General features: G+C 38.9%; 1 protein-coding gene and 1 pseudogene across 1 annotated transcript; one reads left to right on the plus strand and one right to left on the minus strand.

Annotated features, from left to right (window-relative positions):
- Positions 1-14,292: 14,292 nt before the first annotated feature.
- LOC109216310 lies at positions 14,293-17,147 on the minus strand. The gene is made up of 3 exons (XM_019380454.1): positions 16,830-17,147; positions 15,315-16,669; positions 14,293-15,136 (listed from the first exon to the last, which is right to left on the minus strand). Exons 1-3 carry the CDS (start codon positions 17,145-17,147, stop codon positions 14,293-14,295), a joined length of 2,517 nt encoding a protein of 838 aa, XP_019235999.1.
- A 1,302-nt stretch (positions 17,148-18,449) lies between these two features.
- On the plus strand, positions 18,450-20,298 carry LOC109216311 (annotated as a pseudogene).
- The last annotated feature ends 1,706 nt before the right edge of the window (positions 20,299-22,004 follow it).

The following is a 22,004-nucleotide window of genomic DNA, read 5'->3' on the forward strand; positions in this document are numbered from 1 at the left end:
TTTACTCCTAAACCTCCCTGAAAATAAGACAACAATGTTTGCAAGTCACAAAATTACAAAAAAGCATACGAGAAATATCAAATAGGAAAATAGTGCTCAAATACACAAAACAACCAGTTGAGTCGTTACAAGCGAGGTCTGGAGCGAGCTCCACGGTGCCTTCGTCGATTTTTGCTTTCATAATCATTTCTTACAACAACAACAAGAACAACAACAACCCAATAAAATCCCACATGTGAGGGGTCTGGGGAGGATAGTGTATACGCAGACCTTATCCCTATCCTGATGGAGTAGAGAGGCTATTTCCAATAGACCCTCGGGTCAAGAAAACGAAACATACAAAAAGAGACAATATATCAGTACCATCAACAGAAACCATAGATATAATAACAACATCATTAGAACCAGAAAATAGATGAATCATAATAAATAACCAGTAAATAAGGCCCGGTGCTATGAAAATGGAAGAGTAATGTGAACACAATATTAACCACTAGCAGTCTTAGACAAACCCTATCAGACTAGCCTCACACCCGGTACGAAGTAGAAAAATGCTCAACTATCTCCTAACCTACTACCCTAATGCTCGACCTCCACACCTTCCTATCAGAGGCCATGTCCTCGGAAATCTGAAGCCTCGCCATGTCCTGCTACTTTCATCTTCTGTATATGTGAGTTCTTAAGTGGCTAACACTTCACCCCATACAACATGGCCGGTCTAACCTCCGCTCTATAAAACTTACCTTTGAGTATCAATGGCACTTCTTTATCACACAGGACTCCAGATGCTAACCTCTATTTCATCCATCCCACATCTATATGGTGTGTGACGTCCTCGTCGATCTCCCCGTCCTCCTGGATAACAGACCCAAGGTACTTGGCACTGCCTCCTTTGGGGATGACCTGTGTTCCAAGCCTTACGTCCCTGCCTGCTTCCCTCAACTTGGCGCTAAACTTGCACTTTAGGTATTTTGTCTTAATCTCGCTCAACTTGAAACCCTTAGACTTAACGGCCTGTCTCTAAATCTCCAATATCTCGTCAACACCACCTCGATTCTCATCAATCAAAAATATATCATCAGCGAATAACATACACCATGGCACCTCCCATTGAATATGTTGTGTTAGTGTGTCCATCACCAAGGCAAATAAGAACGGGCTGAGCGTAGATCCTTGATGTAACCCCAAAATAATCGGGAAATGCTCCAAGTCGCCTCCCACTATCCTAACCCAAGTCTTAGCTCCGTCATACATGTCCTTGATCGCTCTAATGTAAGCTAATGGCACATCTTTTGCCTTGCAGCATCTCCAGAGAACCTCCCTAGGGACCTTGTCATACGCTTTCTCTAGGTCAATAAACACCATGTGCAGATCCTTCTTCCTATCTCTGTATTGTTCCACCAACCTCCTAATAAGCTGGATAGCTTCTATGGTTAAACGACCTGGCATGAACCCAAACCGACCGTCAGTTATAGACACTGTCCTCCTCACCCTGACTTCCACCACCCTCTCCCAAACTTTCATGGTATGACTTAGTAACTTGACACCCCTATAGTTGTTACAACTCCGGATTTTTCCTTTGTTCTTGTACAACGGTACCACCGTACTCTACCTCCACTCATCGAGTATCCTCTTCGTCCTGAAAATAGCATTAAATAGCCCAGTCAACCACTCCAAGCCTGCTTTACCCACTCACCTCCAAACTTCTATCGGAATTTCGTTTGGCCCGATTGCTCTATCTTCACTCATCTTACATATAGCCCCCACGACCTCCTCGACCTTAATGCGCCTATAATACCTAAAGTCCCGGTGACTATCTGAGTGCCCTAAATTACCTAGCACAATATCCCGGTCTCCCTCTTCGTTCAGAAGTCTATGAAAATAAGTCTGCCATCTCCGTTAATCTTAGCCTCCCCCGTCAATACTCTATCATCCTCATCTTTGATTCACCTCACTTGATCTAGATCCCAAGCCTTCCTCTCTCTCACCTTAGCAAGCCAAAATATCTTCTTATCCACAAATTTGTCCTCCAGTTCCTCGTACAGACGACCGAACGCTGCATTCTTAGCCTCCGTGACCGCTAAATTCGCCTTCTTCCTCGCTACCTTATACCTCTCTCTGTTCTCTCTCCTCTCATCTTCGATTATGCACCCTACTAACTTCAGCTACGCTGCCTTCTTTGCTTGCACTCCGCCTTGCACCATTTTATGCCACCACCAGTAACCTTTGTGCCCACAAGAGAAACCCTTCGAGACTCCTAACACCTGTCTCGCCGCCTCTCTTACATAGTTCGTCGTTGTCGTCTACATAGCGCGCGCGTTCCCACTATTCCATCAGGCTCCCAGAGCCAATAAACTCCTATCCAACTCCTGAGCTTTATCCTTAGTCAAGGCTCCTGATCATCGATCATCCTCAAACAAACCTCTTCTTCCTCCCTATCATGATACCGACGTCCATCACTAAGAGCCTATGCTGCGTCGAGAAGATCTCACCCCGGACAACCATGAAATCCTTTCAGAACTCTCTATAGCACCTCCTGAGGAGTAGATAATCAATCTGAGTCTTCGCCACTGTGAGCAGGTAATTTTTTCCCCACAGAAAAAATTCCTACTAAATCCACAAAAAATAGTTTTTTCCTAATTGTTTTTGAATTTATAGAATTTTAGGATTTTTCTTTTAAATTGCTTGTTTGCATTTAGCTACATTTTCATGCATATTTAATACTTTAAAATCACAAAAAAAATTATAAAAATTATTACATTTTAATTTCATGTCATCTTAGGTTTAATTTGCATTTTTAGGAATTAGTTACATTTTTAGGAATTAGTCACTTTTTAATTGTTAGAATTAATACGTCAAAATCAAACAAAATATCTTTTCAAATTTTACATGTATTTGTTAATAGATAAATAGAATTAATTTTGCTAATTAGATTTAACTTAGGTTTTAATTAGGTAGAATTTACAATCACAATTAAATTACAAGAAAGGAAAAGGTTTTTTTGAGCTTCAAAGATTGGCCCAATAGCCCTATTACCCACACTCCAGTCCAAATATTTTACCCCAATATCCATTACCTACCATTAAAATAACCCTAGGTCTATTTCCCCGAAGAAGAATCAGATCCCTTCCCCATTTTTGAAGACCTTATCGCCGTTTTCCCTTTTTCTGGTCCCTCATCTCTCGCTCAGCAACGGGCAGGAGAAGAACGAATCCCCCTCCCTAAAAACCTTAGCAGCCACCCCCATCTCCCTTACTCCTAAGAGCAGCCACCCCATCTTCGAATCTCACACTCAAAAAAGACGGAAAGACGGAGAACGTAGAGAAAAATTCCTCCACACTACTCATTCTTACCTCTCTCCTTCTCACCTCTTTCATTCGCACCTCTCTGGTTCATTCACATACACCTTCATACGCTAAAACTAAACAAACAAAAATAACAGAAAAACTTCAAAAACAGAAAGGGAAAATGGCAATGAGTAAGGAATTTCGAAGCTGCTTTAACTTTACTGCTCTACTCTATAATTTCTGGGTTATCAAGGAGTGATTTGGTGTTGGATTGCTGCCTAGTCGCTTTTCCAACATAGGGTCTCCACTCCCTAGTTGAAGTTTATTTTAGACATAGGGTCTCCACTCCCTAGTCTCTTTTGCAACATAGGGTATCCACTCCCTAGTTGATGATTTTCCAACATAGGGTCTCTACTCCCAAGTTGATGCCAACATAGAGTCTCCACTCCCTAGTTGATGATTTTCCAACATAGGGTTTCTACTCCCTAGTTGATGCCAACATAGGGTCTCCACGCCCTAGTTGATGATTTTCCAACATAAGGTCTACACTCCCTAGTTGATGCCAACATAGGGTCTCCACTCCCTAGTTGATGATTTTCCAACATAGGATCTCCACTCCCTAGTTGATTATTTTCCAACATAGGGTCTTCACTCAATAGTTGATGCTAAAATAGGGTCTACACTCCCTAGTTGGTGAATTTTAGACATAGGGTTTCCACTCCCTAGTCGCTTTTCCAACATAGGGTCTCCACCCCCTAGTTGATGATTTTCCAACATAGGGTTTCCACTCCTTAGTTGATGCCGACATAGGGTCTCCACTCCCTAGCTGATGATTTTTAGAAATCGGGTCTCCACTCCCTAGCCGCTTTTCCAACATAGGGTCACCAATCCCTAGTTGATTTTATTTTAGACATAGGGTCTCCACTTCCTAGTCGCTTTTCCAACATAGGATCTTCACTCCCTAGTTGACTTTATTTTAGACATAGGGTCTCCACTCCCTAGTCGCTTTCATTTTTAGATATAGGGTCTCCCGATCCCTAATCTCTGTTTTCTCAGGGTACACCAATCCCGAATTTTCATTTCTTTCAATAATGAAGTATTATAGAGTTTTATTACAAATAACTCACGAAATTTTCCTAGTGAAAACTTGGGCAGAAAAATTTCGTTCGTTTCATTTGTTTTGGTGCCTGAGTAGGTTTTTACCTTGAGGCACAAGTTTCGAGACGACCAAAAGAAGAAGTCTCGATCCAAAATAAATGAAAAGAAGAAAAAGAAAAAGAAGTGAACCCAAAGCGCAGAAGCATAGAAAAGATATGGACTGCTCAAGATATGATTGAAGTCACAAGCTTTGCATGTCCTGTCTTGATCCGAAAAAGCTGAAGAAGATTGAACCAGCACATGCAGCTAACAAGCATCAAGATTCAGATCAGAGTCTGCCTGAAGAACCAGCCAACACTCAAGATCAACCTTCAGAAGACTCATAGATAGGAATCTTGTAACTCATAGCTAATAGGCTTAGTTAGTCTTTTTCATTTTTGACTTTGGTGTAATAAGGAGCTCAGCAAGCAGCAACAGCAGCAATAGTGAAATCACATCTTCTCGGTAGTCCCAGCTACCAAAACTTCCAGAACTGTGCTGACCCGATTCCTTTATAGCCAAGGATATGTAGGCAACCTCCGAAGCAAGGTTCGGTCAAACTTTTTCAAAACGCTTCCCATGGACTATCTGTCACGACCCGGATTTTCCACCCTCGGGGGCCGTGATGGCGCCTACTAACGAGAGCTAGGCAAGCCAATTAACAACTACCTCTCGTTAGTAGGCGCCATCACGGCCCCCGAGGGTGGAAAATTCGGGTCGTGACAAGTTGGTATCAGAGCCTAGGTTACTAGGTCTCACAAGTCATGAGCAGGTTTAGTAGAGTCTCGCGGATCGGTATGGAGACGTCTGTATTGTCGTTAAGCTATATTTATCTATACATTTATGTTTAATAATTGTTAAAGAAACGGATTAGGTTAGTTGGTTGGCCTTGTCTTCACGAGAGGCGCCATCACGACCGGGTATGGAAATTGGATCGTGACAAGTTGGTATCAGAGCCTAGGTTACTAGGTCTCACGAGTCATGAGCAGGTTTAGTAGAGTCTCGCGGATCGGTACGGAGACGTCTGTATTTATCCTCGAGAGGCTGCAGAACCTTTCGGAAAACTTCCCATTCTTGGAATTCTTATCGTGCGTACTTGATTCAGCTTGAGATATAACTCTTGAAATTCCTTCCACACGTCTGTATGCGCACGCGAGTGCTCAGTTCTGTATGTGCCTTGATGGCTAGTGATTCCCCGATCAAGGGGCGAGATGTAATCTCCGTGAGTTTGATGTTGGGCCAGTCTGGAGGACTTGAGGCCGGATCTTTGCCTATGGCTTAAGCACTGAGGTGCTGATTGTATGAGCAAGTGTTCTGAACTTATATGTTCAGTATTGTCCTTATTAGCCGGAATGGCGGTTGGATATCCATGTGATGAGTATGTTAGTACTGCGAGATGTATCCATGTGATCTTGGTAGTGACGAAGGAGTCTGCTGAATAATAGATGAGCTGTTAAGTGTTCGATTCCTATTGTGATTGATGTGTAGCCCAAATTAAGGGCGCGTGAAGAATATTTTCGTGTCTCCTAGTTGGTAAGTAAAGTGCATTACATGTGGCGGTATGAGTTCAGACGCAGGAAGACTAAATTGACTGCGTAATGTATGTGATGGTGGAAGGTGTGCTGAAATACTAAATTGAGGTGGAGCAGGTGGATTATCTCCTGCAGAGTGTTCTTAAGTGGTACGATTCTTATGTGTATTATTAGAAGATCTCATGTGTAATTGAAAAGTACGAGTTGAAAGTTGATAAATTCGGGTCGCTTAGAGGGTGGACTCAACTGATGTGGGGATGAATGCGAGATTTGTAGGGGATTACAGTACTAGATGATCTGTGTTTTCACAAACTTGTAGATGATTTGAGTTTAATCTCACTATGACATTGTGGCATCATTAGAGTAAAAGTGTTATGAGTTGTTAAGTGTGTCTTGATATATGGCTTCGAGCCAAGTTGGGGAGGTTGCTGTTGATTAGTTGATTGCACGGTTATCTGATATGTTGGTTACGTCTCGAGGTATGCTGGCGAATCGGTTCTAGTTGCAGAAATTAAGCCGAGGATGGGCGAGTGAAGCAAAATTTCGACAAAGGTTATATTATGTTCCATAGAGTATGAGAATTACGGAATGTCTAGAGTCGTTGTTGGTGAAGAATGCTCGGTGCATAGAGCAGGAAGTTGCTTGGTTGTATTGGGATACGGGTCTCATTTTACGGTATCGGAGTGCCAATAAATCACGAGTGGTTCTGTTCGTTAAATCAGGTAATTTGCAGATGAATAAGAGAGAATGACTCTCGAGAATGATTTTAATGTGTTCAAGAATCTACATGTAGCACTCAGGTGTTTTAAGGCTGTGTATGTGACTAAAGACAGTGTTTTCAATAAAAAATGTCAAGACTTGTGGTATTTTTATGTTGATCATGGGATCCTATGTGTCGGTACCTGGAAAGTAAAGGAAGCGAATTTAGACTCGCAGAAAGTTCTTCAGAGTAAAGTATTCGGGAATGTGGTATTTCTGGGATCAATTGAGAGAGTATTCAGTGGCCTATGGGTCTTAGACAGTGTGGTCTTATGTCCGAGTCTCGTGTGGTAAGCTTGGATTGAGGCATTGCGATGCTACACGAGGGAGAAATATCAAGTGGATGATGAATCAAAAGGGAAATTAGATAGATGGAATAGCTTGATAGTAGACCGAATCGGTATGGTAAGGATATGATTAATTCTTCGTATGTGTTCAAGGCAATGGACTTTTACAGGTATTGTGCAGCAAGGCTCTTGAGTTCTGACAGCTTGCTTGGCTTGGTTCGGGTAGAAGGATTCGGTCCTGGCAGTTTAGCTTGTGCAATGGAATTGTAAGAGAGTTCTTGATGAGTGTTACCGTGGTTTAGAGACGTATATATAGTCTATGGGCATGCGAAGCATGGAATGTGTAATGATTTCTCTTCTACATGGGATTGAATGGAGAGTTCATGACTAATGGAGTACATAGATGTTGGTGGTTAGGAAAAAGGGAGATGGAGTTCTCGTGTTATCCTAGTGGGTTATGGTATATGCGGTATGTGGTGAAAAATTGAGATTTGCGTGTTCGAGGATTCAGTTCAGTTAAGAATGGAAAGTCATTAATTCGTAAGCAGCACGGGAAGCTGTAGGTGATTAAAGAATTGATCTTCAGACGATTAAGGAAATGGTATTGCTATTCTAGTGATTTGACGGGGGTATATGTTCAGTAAAAAGGGCAAGGTGATGTAAGCTGAGGATGCTACGTTAGTATGGCGGTGTTTCATGCTTGATCGACTGCTGATATCTGAGTGTGGTTGATGGCACAGGGGAATTTTAGAACATCTTTCGTGGAATGATTGGGTACGTGAAGTGTGATATGTGTTCATACGGTGGAATCTGGGATCAGGTTCAGTGATTCGTGTGCTATACGGAGTCAGAGAATGGGAGTTCTCATGTTCCGGCTATGCAGTGGTTGTAAACCGTGTGTATCGATACCGTTAGCGACCCGAGCGGATCTTTCTTCGTTAGTATGTTAGATTTTGGATATGATGTTGAGATGTAGACTGGTTGTCTCAGTGTTGGGTTATTCGAGACTACTGTGCCATGGACTATGTCGGAAAATGCCACAGGCCGCGTGGCGAGGTACATCGGATTATGTTATAGCAGAGTGTGTTGCATTCCAAATGCCAGCGGACGGCTGGGAAGGATTGCTTTTCTTAATTGAGCCTTCGTGGCGGATGTCAGTTCAGAGGTTCTACCATTGATTTAGTTCCGGTATTGAGGGACTTTTTCGGATGCGTTTCTTGTGGCCGGGCATGTCGCCGGGTGAGCTTGTGGATTTCGGTATTTATTTGGTGCCCAGCACCGTATTGTACGGCTCTGGCAGGAGTCATAGTAGTAGAGGGAGCAGCTTCAGGCTTCCTGGTATTGAGTTCGTAGGCAGGCCAATGTGGCTACGTATTTAGGCTTGAATTGGCGAAGTTAGCATTTTGGCGAAATCCGGTTGATATGTGAGATTTTGATCCGAGGGTCGTAATGGAATTCTGAAAGTTGGAGTAGCTTCGTTAGGTGATTTTGGATATGTCTGCAAATTTTCAGGTCAGTCGGACGTCGCTTGGTTGGGTTTTTGATCGAATGCGAGTTTCGGAAGTTTTTAAAGAGCTTAGGCTTGAATCCGATGAGAATCGATAATTTTAGTGTTGTTTGATGTGTTTTGATGATTGGAATAAGTTTGAATAATGTTTTAAGTCATGTTGGTGCTTTTGGTTGAGGTCCCAGGGGGCCTCGGGATGATTTCGGATGGCTAACGGGGAGTTTTTGGAATTTCATACAGCTGAAGGCATGCTGTTTCTGGTATTCTCGCTTCTGCGGGTCTTGGACCGCAGAAGCGGAGCCGCTTAAGCGGAGCTGTGATCGCAGAAGCGGTCCTTGAGGGCTTGGCAATTTTCGTAGAAGCGGAAGGCAGTCCGCAAAAGCGGACATCGCAGGAGCGGGTGGTGACCGCAGAAGCGGTCCTGAGGATTTTAAGTTAGACCGCAGAAGCGGTTATTTTGCGCAGAAGCGGGAGCCGCAGGTGTGGTATCCCAACCGCAGAAGCGAAACCTGGCTGAGTTTAAGTGAACAGTGTTTTCACGATTTTGAAAGAGAAGAAACATTTTGGACTTCAGACTAAGGAGATTTTGGGCGATTTTTGAAGAGGGTTTCGAGGGCTATCATCAGGTATGGATTCTTAGACTTAGATTATGATATTATGGTGTAAAATCATGGATTAACACTGAAAATCCAAGGAATTAAAGGTTAAAAATGGAAGTTAGGGTTTGAGAAAATTATGATGTAAAAATGGAATTTGGAAGGTCAAACGAACTCCGATTTTGGTAAATTTTATATGTATGGACTCGTGGCGAGACGAGTAATCCGGTGATGTAAATTTCGTAATTTTTCGAGAAGCGGTCCCGGGGCTCAGGTTTTGCTAGTTTCGAGATTCTTGCTAATTTTCGATTGTTTTCGATTGGGTATTGTTCCCTTAGCATATTGTGATGTATTCGCTCTTGTTTTGGTTAGATTCGACGCGCATGGAGGCCGATTGAGGGGCAAAGGCGTCGCGAGCTAGGGATTTCACCGGTCCGAGGTGAGTAATACTTGTAAATGATATCCTGAGGGTTTGAAACCCCGGATTTGCACATCATAGTATTGTATTGTGGTGACTTGCACGCCAGGTATGAGCGTGGGGTAGAGCACCATTGGAGATTGTGACTTAGTCCGTCCCGGTTGTTGGTTTTATTACGTAATTGACTGAAACTACTTGTTATCATCATTATTTGGTTTGATTGCTATATTTGGGCTTCGTGCCAATTGTTTGAATCCTTCAGGGATTGATATCACTGTTTTTGCATTACTTTGCATATTATTTTATCACAGTCCAAGGTTTAAAATACTGTTTCGCAAACTCAGCTATCTTTCTAAGATTTGAAAACCTAAATGATATTTTACTGACGTTTTGAGTTGAGACTGTTATTTTACTATTGCCCAAGGGGCTTATGTGCATTTCTGGACTGAGGATGGATCGGGCTGCGCGCCACAGCGGCATGATATTGATATTGCACTTGGGCTGTAGGAGCCCCTCCGGAGTCTGAACCCCCACAGTGAGCGCGGGTACCCAAATGGATCGGGTTGCGCGCCGCAACGGTCATATGCATTGCATTGCATTCATACATTGGTTCCTATTTGTACTACGTGTCATGACATTTAGCACTCTCATATCATTGGCATCCATGCTATTGCTTGTACTGTTTACCAGACGCCCTGGTGTTAACTGTTTGTGGAGTGTTGTGCCCGAGGGGCTGTCTTATGTGCGGACTTGCACTATCTGATTACGCGTTCATTAAATTTTTTTGATTGTGGCATTGCTTAACTGCTTTGACTAGAGAGTCGGGATAGATCTGATCCTGAGTGAGTTATATNGAGCCAGATAGTTTTCTAAAGCATTTTCACGATTTTACTGTTTTCTCAAAGAGTGGTATTGTCCTATATAGCATGATGGATTGCTCTTACGTAATTTCTTGCCTCTCAGTTATTATTTACTCTTATTACTCACTGAGTTGGAAGTACTCACTTTACTCCCTGCACCTCGCGTGCAGTTGCAGGTATTGTTCACCCGGTAACGGGTTATTAGCTGATTGAAGGTATGGCTATTGTAGCTGAGTAAGGTGACCGCCAGCGTTCGCGGCACCGGATGTTGTCTTTTGATTTCCAGGATTTTTCCTTATATATTATTATTGGCCCTGTAGTTGTGTTCGGGTTTCTTTAGATGCTCGTGACTTGTGACACCCCGGTCGGGTTGTGTTGGGTTGTACATACTGGTTATTATTGTCGTTAAGCTATATTTATCTATACATTTATGTTTAATAATTGTTAAAGAAACGGATTGGGTTAGTTGGCTGGCCTTGTCTTCACGAGAGGCGCCATCACGTCCGGGTATGGAAATTGGGTCGTGACACTATCCAACGGGCAAAAATTGCTCGTAATTGCTCACTTTATCTTTGCTCGAAAATTCTTCATGTTTTCGAGCAAAGGAGGGCAGCTGTGAGCACGTAATTTTTGCCCTACAGAAAACATTCCTACAAAATCCACAAAAAATAGTTTTTCCTAATTGTTTTTGAATTTATAGAATTTTAGGGTTTTTCTTTTAAAATGTTTTTTTGCATTTAGCTGCATTTTTATGCATATTTAATATCTTAAAGTCATAGAAAAATCATAAAAATTGTCACATTTTTATTTCATGCCATCTTAGGTTTAATTTATATTATAGGAATTAGTCACTCTTTAATTGTTAGAATTAATACGTAAAAATCAAACAAAATATCTTTCCAAATTTTACATGTATTTGTTAATAGATAAATAGAATTAGTTTTGCTAATTAGATTTAAGTTAGGTTTTTAATTTAGGATTTAATTAGGTCACAATTAAATTTAAGAATATACTATCCTACTTTTCTCTCTTACTGTTCATCAGATTGTTCTTTATATTTATTGTTCTTACTTTATTGCTCTTAGCCCGTCTCGAGGTCACTAAGCTCGAGGTCACCACTGCAGAGTAACATTGGTTTGATTCACTTATTTCTTTCATTTCTACTTTATATTTCTTGAATACTAATTGGTATTAAATTTAATCACATATCTTTAAAACCACAAATCAAATTAATTGTTACTCGTATTTTCGAGGTAAACAATCATACTATGTAATGAATGGATCTCCATTCCTTTTGTTCATGGAGGTCAGGCATAGCCCCCTCTTTGTAATCATGATGCTTACCCCACTGTGGGTTAAAAAAAAATTCTAACCAAGGCAAGCTAACATCATTTGATTGAAATAATGGGATAAAAGATTTGCATGAAAATGCTGAACTCAATCATCAGTATCTCTTTGAGCATAAATAACAAAGTGTAAACTCTCTTAGCTAGTAATCACATAAGAAATTTAGCTCACATCATGAGAACATCATATCCGAAACAAAAACTAGTAGAATATGTAGCTTGTAGTTAAGAGTGAAGGTATCTGGTTCATTCCACCTTATTCCTTGGTGATTACAGTTTAACGAATGTGTATATGCAGACTAATTAATAAGGACTATTTAACCCTCAAGGTCTTGGGCACAGCTAAAAAGCAGTTTTCTTCGTAACCTTTTCAGAATGTTAAATAAATAGGTAAAGGTTTGTTTAATTCTTACCTTTTAAGGTCATTCCCGTAAAAGTGATCTAAAGTAGAGAAATTTTAAAAAATATATTGTGGTCTAACAATTTTATTGTAACCTCGAAACTAGATTCCTAAATGGTTATTCGTAATTGAGTTTTATTCTAATTAATTAATATTAAAATTATCTTACGTGAGAAGCTGCACAAAATCAAGGTAGATATGATGAATTGGTATACTGGAAAGAGGTATTCTCTAATTTTGAATACCTCTTTCACAATTATTGGAAACAGCCAATAGTTGCAGCAGAGTTGATTAGGGAGTGAGTGACACAGTCTAGAGGGCCAAAAAAAAGTTGAGAATTGTCTGTCTTTCATAAAATATTTTTTTAATTAGTTATCTATTTTTTGAGGCTTTATATCTGAAACTGACAAAATCTCAGTAGAGATCTACACTAAATCGACATTGCATGTGATTAAGAAGAAGAAGAAGATGAGTTGAAGGAGAGAATCAGCTAAGAAGAGGAAGAAGTCTGTTATTTTCACTGTAGAGGTCGGTGCAGTGTACCTGCCTTTAATACAAGACCTCTCACACAAGTCACGTGTGTGATGAGGGTAAAAAGACTAAAATACCCCAACTATTTAACTAGTATCACTACTGATTATTCAACACTCCCCCTCAAGCTGGAGGTTGGAAGACATCCAACACTCCAAGCTTGGAAACTAAGGAATGATGTTGAGCTGCAGACAATCCTTTTGTGAGCAAATCTGCAAGTTGCATTGTTGAACTAACATGGTGTGGTGTGAGGAGCCCAGACTTGATTTTCTATCTTACAAAGTGACAATCTGTTTTTGATTGTGTTTGGTTCGTTCATGAAAAATTGGATTTTCTGCAATATGAATGGCTGCCTTGTTGTCACAAAACAACTGGACTGGTTTAGAAATTGGCATCTTCAATTCTTCTAGGTGTCCTGATAACCAGGCAACATCTGCTGTCACTGCTGCCATGCTTCTATATTCTACTTCTGCTGAACTTCTACTAACCGTTTGCTGCTTTTTTGATTTCCACGAGATTAAGGAGCTCCCTAACTTTACAATATAACATGTCACTGATCTCCTAGTATTGGGACAGGCTGCCCAATCTGCATCACAGTAGGCAGTCAATGTGTCAACTGGCTTTGCCTGCAGAAGAACTCCCAAACCTGGTGCACCTTTTATGTATTTAACTACCCTCAAAGTTGCATCCATGTGAGATTGTTTTGGACTTTGCATGAACTGACTCAATGTTTGTAATGTAAAGTTGATGTCAGGTCATGTGATTGTCTAATACAAGAGCTTCCCAATCAACCTCTGGTATGCAGTAATGTCCTTTAAGTCTGGATCTCCTAATCTTCCCACATGAGCATCAAATTCTACTGTGGTGAGTTTTTGATTCATCTCTAGAGGTGTTGAAACAGGCTTAGAACCACTCATACCAACACTTGAGATCAACTCAAGTGCATATTTTCTTTGATTCAGCAGAATTCCCTTTTTTGATCTGAGCACCTCAATACCAAGGAAGTATCTTCGCTCACCCAAATCTTTCACCTTGAATTGACTCTGCAATGTCCTTTTAGCATCATTAACTAACTTGGAACTGCTTCCAGTGATCAGCAGGTCATCTATATAAACAAGTATAATGACCAAATCTGAACCCTACCTTTTACTGAACAATGAATGGTCATAATTGCTCTGCAGATAGACATGTGTAACTAATGCCTCTGTTAACTTAATGTTCCATTGTCTTGATGCATGTTTCAGCCCATAGAGTGACTTCAACAATCTGCACACTTTCTTCTCCCCTTGTTTGTGAAACCCTTGTGGTAGTCCCATGTATACTTCTTCATATAAGTCCCCTTGTAGAAAGGCATTATTCACATCCACTTGATACAAATCCCATCCTTTGGATGCAGCAATACTAATGATGGTTCTAATAGTTACCATCTTTGCTACTGGGGAGAATTGTCTCATGGTAGTCCAATCCCTCTTTCTGATTGTAGCCTTTTGCTACTAACCTGGACTTGAACCTTTCTACCTCTCCATTTTCTTTATGCTTTATCATATAAACCCACTTTGACCCAATAGCCTGCTTTCCTGGTGGTAGGTTTACCAGCTCCCATGTGTTATTCTCTTCTAGTGCAGCTATCTCCTATTGCATTGCCTTAATCCGCTTGTTATCCTGTGCAGCTTCCTTGAAGGAACTAGGCTCAATGTGTGCTGAGAAAGCCTTTAAGTATGACTGATATCCTGTAGTAAGGTTAGCATATGAGAGTCCTTGAGAAATAGGGTATAAGCTGTTTCCTGTGAATTTCTCTGGTGCCACATAGTCCTTCATCCATATAGGTGGCCTAGAAACTCTTACTGATTTTCTAACATTCATTGCTTCTTCTGCTGGTGATATTTCTTCAGTTTCCTCAACTATATCTGCAACTAAGGGATCTGAACTCATGCTGATGTCTGCTTCTTCCTGGTTCAGTGGTTGTGACTGATCTATGCTGCCCTCATTCAATTCCTCATGTAAATGCTCTTGTGATTTTGTGTGTGTGATATTTGGAAGTATGTCTCCAGTTTGTGTAGAGGTGTCAGGAGGATAAAGTTGTGAAGAAGATTGTGTAGGGATACCAATAGGTGTTAATTCAGGAGGATCTTGGGGGAATATATCATCTAGATCTGAAGTCATTCCTTTGAAAGGAAATACTTGTTCTCTAAACACAATATCTCTGCTTACCAGAAATGTTCTATTCTCCAAATCATATAGTCTGTAACCCTTCTGAGTCTCTGAATAGCCTATCAGTACAGCTCTCCTTGCTCTTGGTGCAAACTTGTCCCCTCTAGGTGGAGTGCTTGCAAAACATAAACATCCAAAAATTTTATGATGGTCAATTCTTGCTATCTTTTTGTATAACATCTCATAAGGTGACTTTCCTGATAGAACAGAAGTTGGCCATTTGTTTATCAAATAAACTGCTGTCTTAACACAGTCACCCCAGAATCTATTTGGTAAGGAGCATTGAAATTTTAATGCTCTAGTTACCTCCAGTATATGCTTTTGTTTTCTCTACCACCCCATTTTGTTGGGGTGTATATGGACAGCTGCTTTGATGCACTATCCCCAATGAACTCATTAATTCATTAAACTTAGAATTAAAGAACTCAGTACCATTGTCTGACCTTAATCTTATTACATTCAGATTAAACTGGTTGTGCACCATAGTAAAGAAATCCTTTAGCACAACAAACACCTCATACTTCGACTGCAACAAACTTATCCAAGTATATCTGCTAAAATCATCAACTAGTGTTACAAAGTAATGTTTCTTATCATATGTTGGTATCCTGTGAGGACCCCAAACATCTACATGCACTAATTGGAAAATCTGTTCTGTTTTATTGCTACTAGGCTGGAGAGGAAGTCTATTCTGTTTAGCCAAAGGACACACTTCACAGCTATGTTGTGCCCTGGCATCTATCTTATTCTTTAGCAGAGGAATATGTTGTATTGCAACAGCTGAAGGGTGGCCCAACCTGAGGTGCCATAGTGCTGAATCTTCCTGCACTTGCACAATGCTTCCTGCTATAGGTGGAAATTCCTTACTGACCTCCTTTTTTAACAAATATAAGCCATTGTGTTCTTTACCAATCCCCAGAACCTTCCCACTGTAGAGACCCTGAAATACACAAAAATGTGGGAAAAATGCAGCACAACATGATAACTCCTTAGTCAGTTTAGACACTAACATTAGATTGAATTTAAAATCAAGGACATGTAGAACATCTCTCAGTATCAATTCATCTAACAACTTCACATTCCCTGTATGTTCTACATGACATTTCCCCCCTGTAGGTACTTGTGCAGCACTATTATTTTGATTTTCAACCTTTCTTACATTATCTAGTACTTCTTTATGAGGTGTAACATTATGTGAGGCACTAGTGTCAATTATCCAATCATAATCAAATACCTTGGACAAAAAGGAAGTTATACCTGTCATTAAGGTATGACATTCACCTGGATCAGGATCTGGTTTGTTTATGAGGCTCAGCAGTTGCTTGTACTGTTCTTCTGTGAAAAAATGCCCTTGCATCTGAGAAGTAGTGTCAGAACTTCCTCCTTCTCTTGTTGATACATTAGCATATCCCTTTACTCCAGTGTTTTGAGACTTCTTCTTACTTTTAAAGTCTGGTGGATAGCCAATGATCTTATAGCAATTTTCCTTCAAGTGACCTTTATACCCACAGTAATCACATATGAGGCCTGGTTTCCTTGCAGCCTTGAAGCCTTGCCCTCTTCCAGCTAGCATAGTTAAAGGTTCCTTATCTGAACCAGCTATACTAAGTGTACGTTGACTTTCTTCTTGAACTGCCAATGCATAAGCTTGATTCACAGTCAATACAGGTGTTTTCAGAAGAATTTGACTTCTCACATGACTGTAACTCTTGTTCAAACGAACGAGGAATTGTAACAAACGGAGGTTTTTGAACTGATCCAAAAAAAGATCTAGTTTCCTCACAATCACACCCTGCTCCTGGTACCATTAGATTCATTTCATCCCATAAATCTTTCATTTTAGTGTAATAAGTTGTTACAGAATCTGTTCCCTGCCTTAGGGTTCCTATTGTTGTCTACAAATGATAAAATCTAGTAAGGTTCGATTTGTTAAATCGTTCCTTAAATTCATTCCATACCTTTCTCGCATCAGATTTGTAGATGATACTAGGCTGTAATTCAGCAGAAACAGTGCACCCGATCCACGAAAGTATCACAGCATTATATCGTTCCCATTGATGCCCTAATTCACCTCTATAAGAGCTTTTCAAACATGTTCTGTCGATGAACCCTAGCTTATTTTTCACCAACAATTTTATCCTCATCGATCTGCTCCATAATGCATAATTCTCAGGTCCTGTGAGCTTGATGTCAATCAGTGTTATCCCGGGTGTGTCTGTTTGTTGCAAAAACAACGGGTGATTGTGATCAATTTGTAGATTTTCAGTTTCCGCCATGACAGACCAACTCAAGCTTCCACAATGACTGCCAATTTGGAATTTTGAAATCCTTGATCTTACTTCAAATTGCCCGCTCTGATACCATGACAAAATCTCAGTACAGATCTACACTAAATCAAGATTGCATGATTGAGAAGAAGAAGAAGAAGATGAGTTGAAGGAGAGAATCAGCTAAGAAGAGGAATAAGTCTGTTATTTCCACTGTAGAGGTCGGTGCAGTGTAACTGCCTTTAATACAAGACCTCTCACACAAGTCATTTGTGTGATGAGGGTAAAAAGACTAAAATACCCCCCAACTATTTAACTAGTATCACTACTGATTATTCAACAGAAACACCCTTCCTAGAAGGTAGTCAAGAAATAATTATCAGGTGTATTCAAGTTTTGTTTGTATGGTAATATTTCGCAATTTATTACCAAAAAAAATATCTTAGTGAATACACTATTTCTTACATACACGTATATTATTCATGACCTATTAGACCTTTTTTATTAGTTCATATAAGAAAAAATATTTACTTTTTATAATTAATATTTAATTTACAAAATTTAAAATATGTAATTGCTATTTGTACGATCATACATGACACTAGAGTTATATTACGTTATGACGATGCAGATTTTTAAATTTGCTTTATTATTGTCTAATTATGTGTGATACTACAATCTTAGTAACTAGTGAAAAGAGACATTACCCACTATTGCTTTTAATCTTTTCGTGAATTTAATTGCTTGGAGTGGCTGAAAACAAGAAGTTAAGAACTTCCAAGTGGACATTCTCCTTATCCAAATTAAATAACTGAATGCGATAGTAGCAAATCTAACTAACTTTTCCTAACAGCCATTACTTGAATACAACGTTTCCCTATATTGCATCATCAAATCATGTACTGAGCAAACATTAAAATACAACCAATGGATGCTATGCATCACCCATACTACACCAGCATTCAACCTTTTAAATTTTTTTCCTTTTCTTTTATTGTTTTTCTTTTTCTTCTCCATAATCTATCAGTATAATTGTTTTAACAGATCTTTGTCTTTCTCTTTTAGTTAAAATCTGTTTTCCTCTTAATTCCATCAACATCCCATGATACCTTTTAAAAATAAAGTATTTTCAGGTAAATATACCAAATTTCAGTTTTCATCCACTAGGAAAATTTTCTTTGTTCTTGCAAGTTTTGCTATTTTTAGTAATTTCCTCATCTTCAACTCATTATAAAAGCCTAAAATAGGTGATCTCTAGCCTATCACATCTCTTCTATTCACTATAGAAAACTAAACTAACTACAAATTAAAATGTCTTTTACAAGAACAAGCTGTATTTCTGGGCTCTTGCTCTTGTTCCTAACTCTTGCATGTGAAGCTAGGGTTCCAAGAAATAATAATGCAGGGTTCATAACAGTGAATGGTGCTCATTTTGAACTCAATGGATCACCCTTTTTATTCAATGGTTTCAACTCGTATTGGTTGATGCATGTTGCTGCTGAACCTAGTGAGAGGTACAAAGTCACTGAGGTTCTTAAAGATGCATCTGCTGCTGGTCTTTCTGTTTGTCGCACGTGGGCTTTTAGTGATGGAGGTGATAGAGCATTACAAATATCATCTGGAGTTACGATGAACGTGTCTTTCAAGTAAAGGTTTATGTTCAGTGCACTAAGGATTTTTATAGGTATCTGCATATCAAGCCTGACATAGTAACCTAGAAAACAGAATAATAACCCAGTATAAATAGTAAAATTACGCTGATGATGTGAATATCATCTGCACCTAGTTAGGTATATAAATTGAATTCCTTAACTAAATATTTTCTGGTTAAATCGTCAAAGCAACTCAAATTGAATCAATAGTTACATATATACTTATTTTTAATTGTTTCTAAATTTAGGGTTATTGTTGTATATTTTATGGATTTAGGGGTTGGATTTTGTGATCTCTGAAGCTAAGAAATATGGTGTCCGCTTAATCTTGAGCTTTGTAAATAACTGGAACGACTTTGGAGGAAAAGCTCAATATGTTCAATGGGCAAGAAATGTTGGAGCACAAATTAGTGGCGACGATGACTTCTATACTCATCCGATGCTCAAAGATTATTACAAGAACCATATTGAGGTATAGGCTAACAACGTATAAACCTTTTTCACTTAAACATCAACTATATGATATTCGTGCAACATTTTTCTTTACCTACATAATATCTTTATTATTCAGTAAACTAAAAAAGTTGGTGTATGATGGCTAATAATTTTATGTTTTTGTGAATCGTTTCAGAAAGTTATTACAAGATTCAACACTATTACTAGAGTTGCTTACCGAGATGATCCAACAATCATGGCATGGGAACTCATTAATGAACCACGCGACCAAGCTGATTATTCTGGAAAAACTGTTAATGTGAGGTCCAATTGATACCTTTTAATTCATTTCCAAATTAAATGGATATTTGAATATCAATGACTAACTTTTTGGTGTATCATTACAGGCTTGGGTTCAAGAAATGGCAAAGTTTTGTAAAGTCAATAGACAAAAAACACTTATTGGAGATAGGAATAGAGGGATTTTATGGTGATTCAGTTCCTGAAAGGAAGGGAGTTAATCCTGGTTATCAAGTCGGAACAGATTTCATAAGTATCCATCTTATCAATGAGATTGATTTTGCCACTATCCATGCATACACTGACCAATGGTATATTCACAGTTTTCTCCTCACAAGTTCACATGTTTTTATTGTAATACCTTATAAATGACTTGATTGTATAAATTTATAGGGTATCAGGACAAAACGATGAAGCACAATTAGCATGGATGCAAAGGTGGGTAACAAGCCATTGGGAAGATGCAAAAACTATACTAAAGAAACCTCTAGTGCTAGCTGAATTTGACAAGTCTAGTAGAGGTCAAGGATACAATCTTAGTTCAAGAGACACATTCATGAGTAGTGTATATAAAAATATCTATAATTTGGCGAAAGAAGGGGGAACCATGGCAGGAAGCTTAGTATGGCAACTAATGGGCACAAGGAATGGAGAATTATGATGATGGTTATTGTATTGTTTTGGGACAAAACCCTTCACCTACAGGAATAATTTCAGGCCAATCGCATGCCATGATAGCTTTGGCTAATCTAGTTCATAACCCTTTAGAGTGAAGGCATGAAGAACATTATTATGAAGGATACCACAGAAAATAAGTTCTATAATAGGACGTTCTTCAATTATATTTTTTAATTTTGTGATTTACAATAATCAATATATAATAGGATTTGAGTGATTTTAATTCCATGATTATCTAGTACTAATTGAAGCTCACATTACCAACCATGTGAAGTTGATTAAACTCAATAATGTAATTTGCATAAATGAAAAAGGAACGTTACGGTTTTGTCTTCCTATTTTTCAGTTTGAGTACAAGTTTATTATATGTGCATCTCAGTTTGATTTTTACAAATTGGTTAATTTACAAGTTAAAGTACAAAATTAAATTGAATTGTAATAAGAATCGGATATCATGTAGTTCTCACATACTAGGGAAATTAACCTAAATAGTCATTTGTCCAAAAAAAAAAGCCGACATACACACACACATATATATTGGGGATTGTAATATTTTTGGCCGAGTATACCAAAATGTGTTAAACCCCTATATATTAAGCAAACAATAGTCGGATTTGAGAAAGAGTCATTTCTCCTTGAAAGCTATATTATATTAAAGAGAAATTTTCATAAAGCACTATCTTTTAGTGGTAATTAGCTATTTATAGATATTATTTGCTACATTACGGATTGTAGATACGTTTTCTGTTGCTATAAGATGTATTAGATGTATTTAAGCTACTGTATTCATGAATACAATAGCAAAAATAGGCGTGAATCAGGGAAGTCGAGCTAATCAGTTGTTGTATTCGAGTGTATTCGACTGTATTCATGGCGTGAAACATGGGATTACAGCTGTACAGATTACTGTATTCGACTGTATTCACGACGTGAAACAGGGGATTAAACTGTTTTTAAACGGAAAGTGTATCAATTAACATAATAGACTCCTAATATAACTCAACAAACCCAATTATAACACACAAAATTTGTATTTCCGGTTATAAAAAAAATTCTCAACTGAAAAATACCCCAAAAACATAGCAATCTTCAGAGAAATTATATAATACATCTTAACACATAAATTATATTAAGTAAAAAAATATATGAATACATTCATGGCATATAGCGAGACAGTGAATACAATGAAATACATAGAATATAGCGGGATACATTAAAATACAATAAAAAAAGACAGTGAATACAATGAAATACACGGAATACAGCGAGATACATTGAATTATAATGAGAAAAAAAAAGACAATGAATACAATGAAAATACATGAAAATACAGTATGATACGTTGAAAATATATGGAAATATATTAATAGAAAATCAAGTTGCTTAGCCCCAAACTCCGTCGTCTTTGTTCAAGAACAAACCCTAATTTCCGCCTTGTAGCCAATTAGTCCTTCCATCTTCAAAGATCTTGCACGCTCAAACCTGGAGGAAGTGACTGCTTCAACTTGTCGGCCTTCTCAAAGTCGGACACACAGAATATGTAGAGGTACTTGGAGCAGCGAACCTTGAATTTGACCATATCCTTATTCTTCTTGATCTTGACAGATCGTGCATCCTTCCTTCTTGCTGTGAGAAGGAAATTGTCACGACCCCGGTTCACCCTCCATGAACCATCGTGACGGCACCTAGTCTCTACGACTAGGTAAGCCTAACAATGCGAAAACAAACAACATTTGCGAAAGAAATAATTAAAACCCGAAATAGTGAAATAAAACAGTGTTTGAAATGTCGCTCGGCATAC

Source organism: Nicotiana attenuata, unplaced genomic scaffold, assembly GCF_001879085.1.
Source record: "Nicotiana attenuata strain UT unplaced genomic scaffold, NIATTr2, whole genome shotgun sequence".
NCBI classification, from domain to species: domain Eukaryota; kingdom Viridiplantae; phylum Streptophyta; class Magnoliopsida; order Solanales; family Solanaceae; genus Nicotiana; species Nicotiana attenuata.

Excerpts from the sequence above, each read along its gene's own strand:
- LOC109216310 (XM_019380454.1), bottom strand. The coding sequence starts at position 17,147 with ATGGCGGAAACTGAAAATCTACAAATTGATCACAATCACCCGTTGTTT. Across the intron at positions 16,670-16,829 it reads ACAAATCTGATGCGAGAAAG|GAGCAGGGTGTGATTGTGAG; the intron begins GTATGGAATGAA and ends TAATGGTACCAG. Across the intron at positions 15,137-15,314 it reads CTGAATGTAATAAGATTAAG|ATTCTGGGGTGACTGTGTTA; the intron begins GTCAGACAATGG and ends CTTACCAAATAG.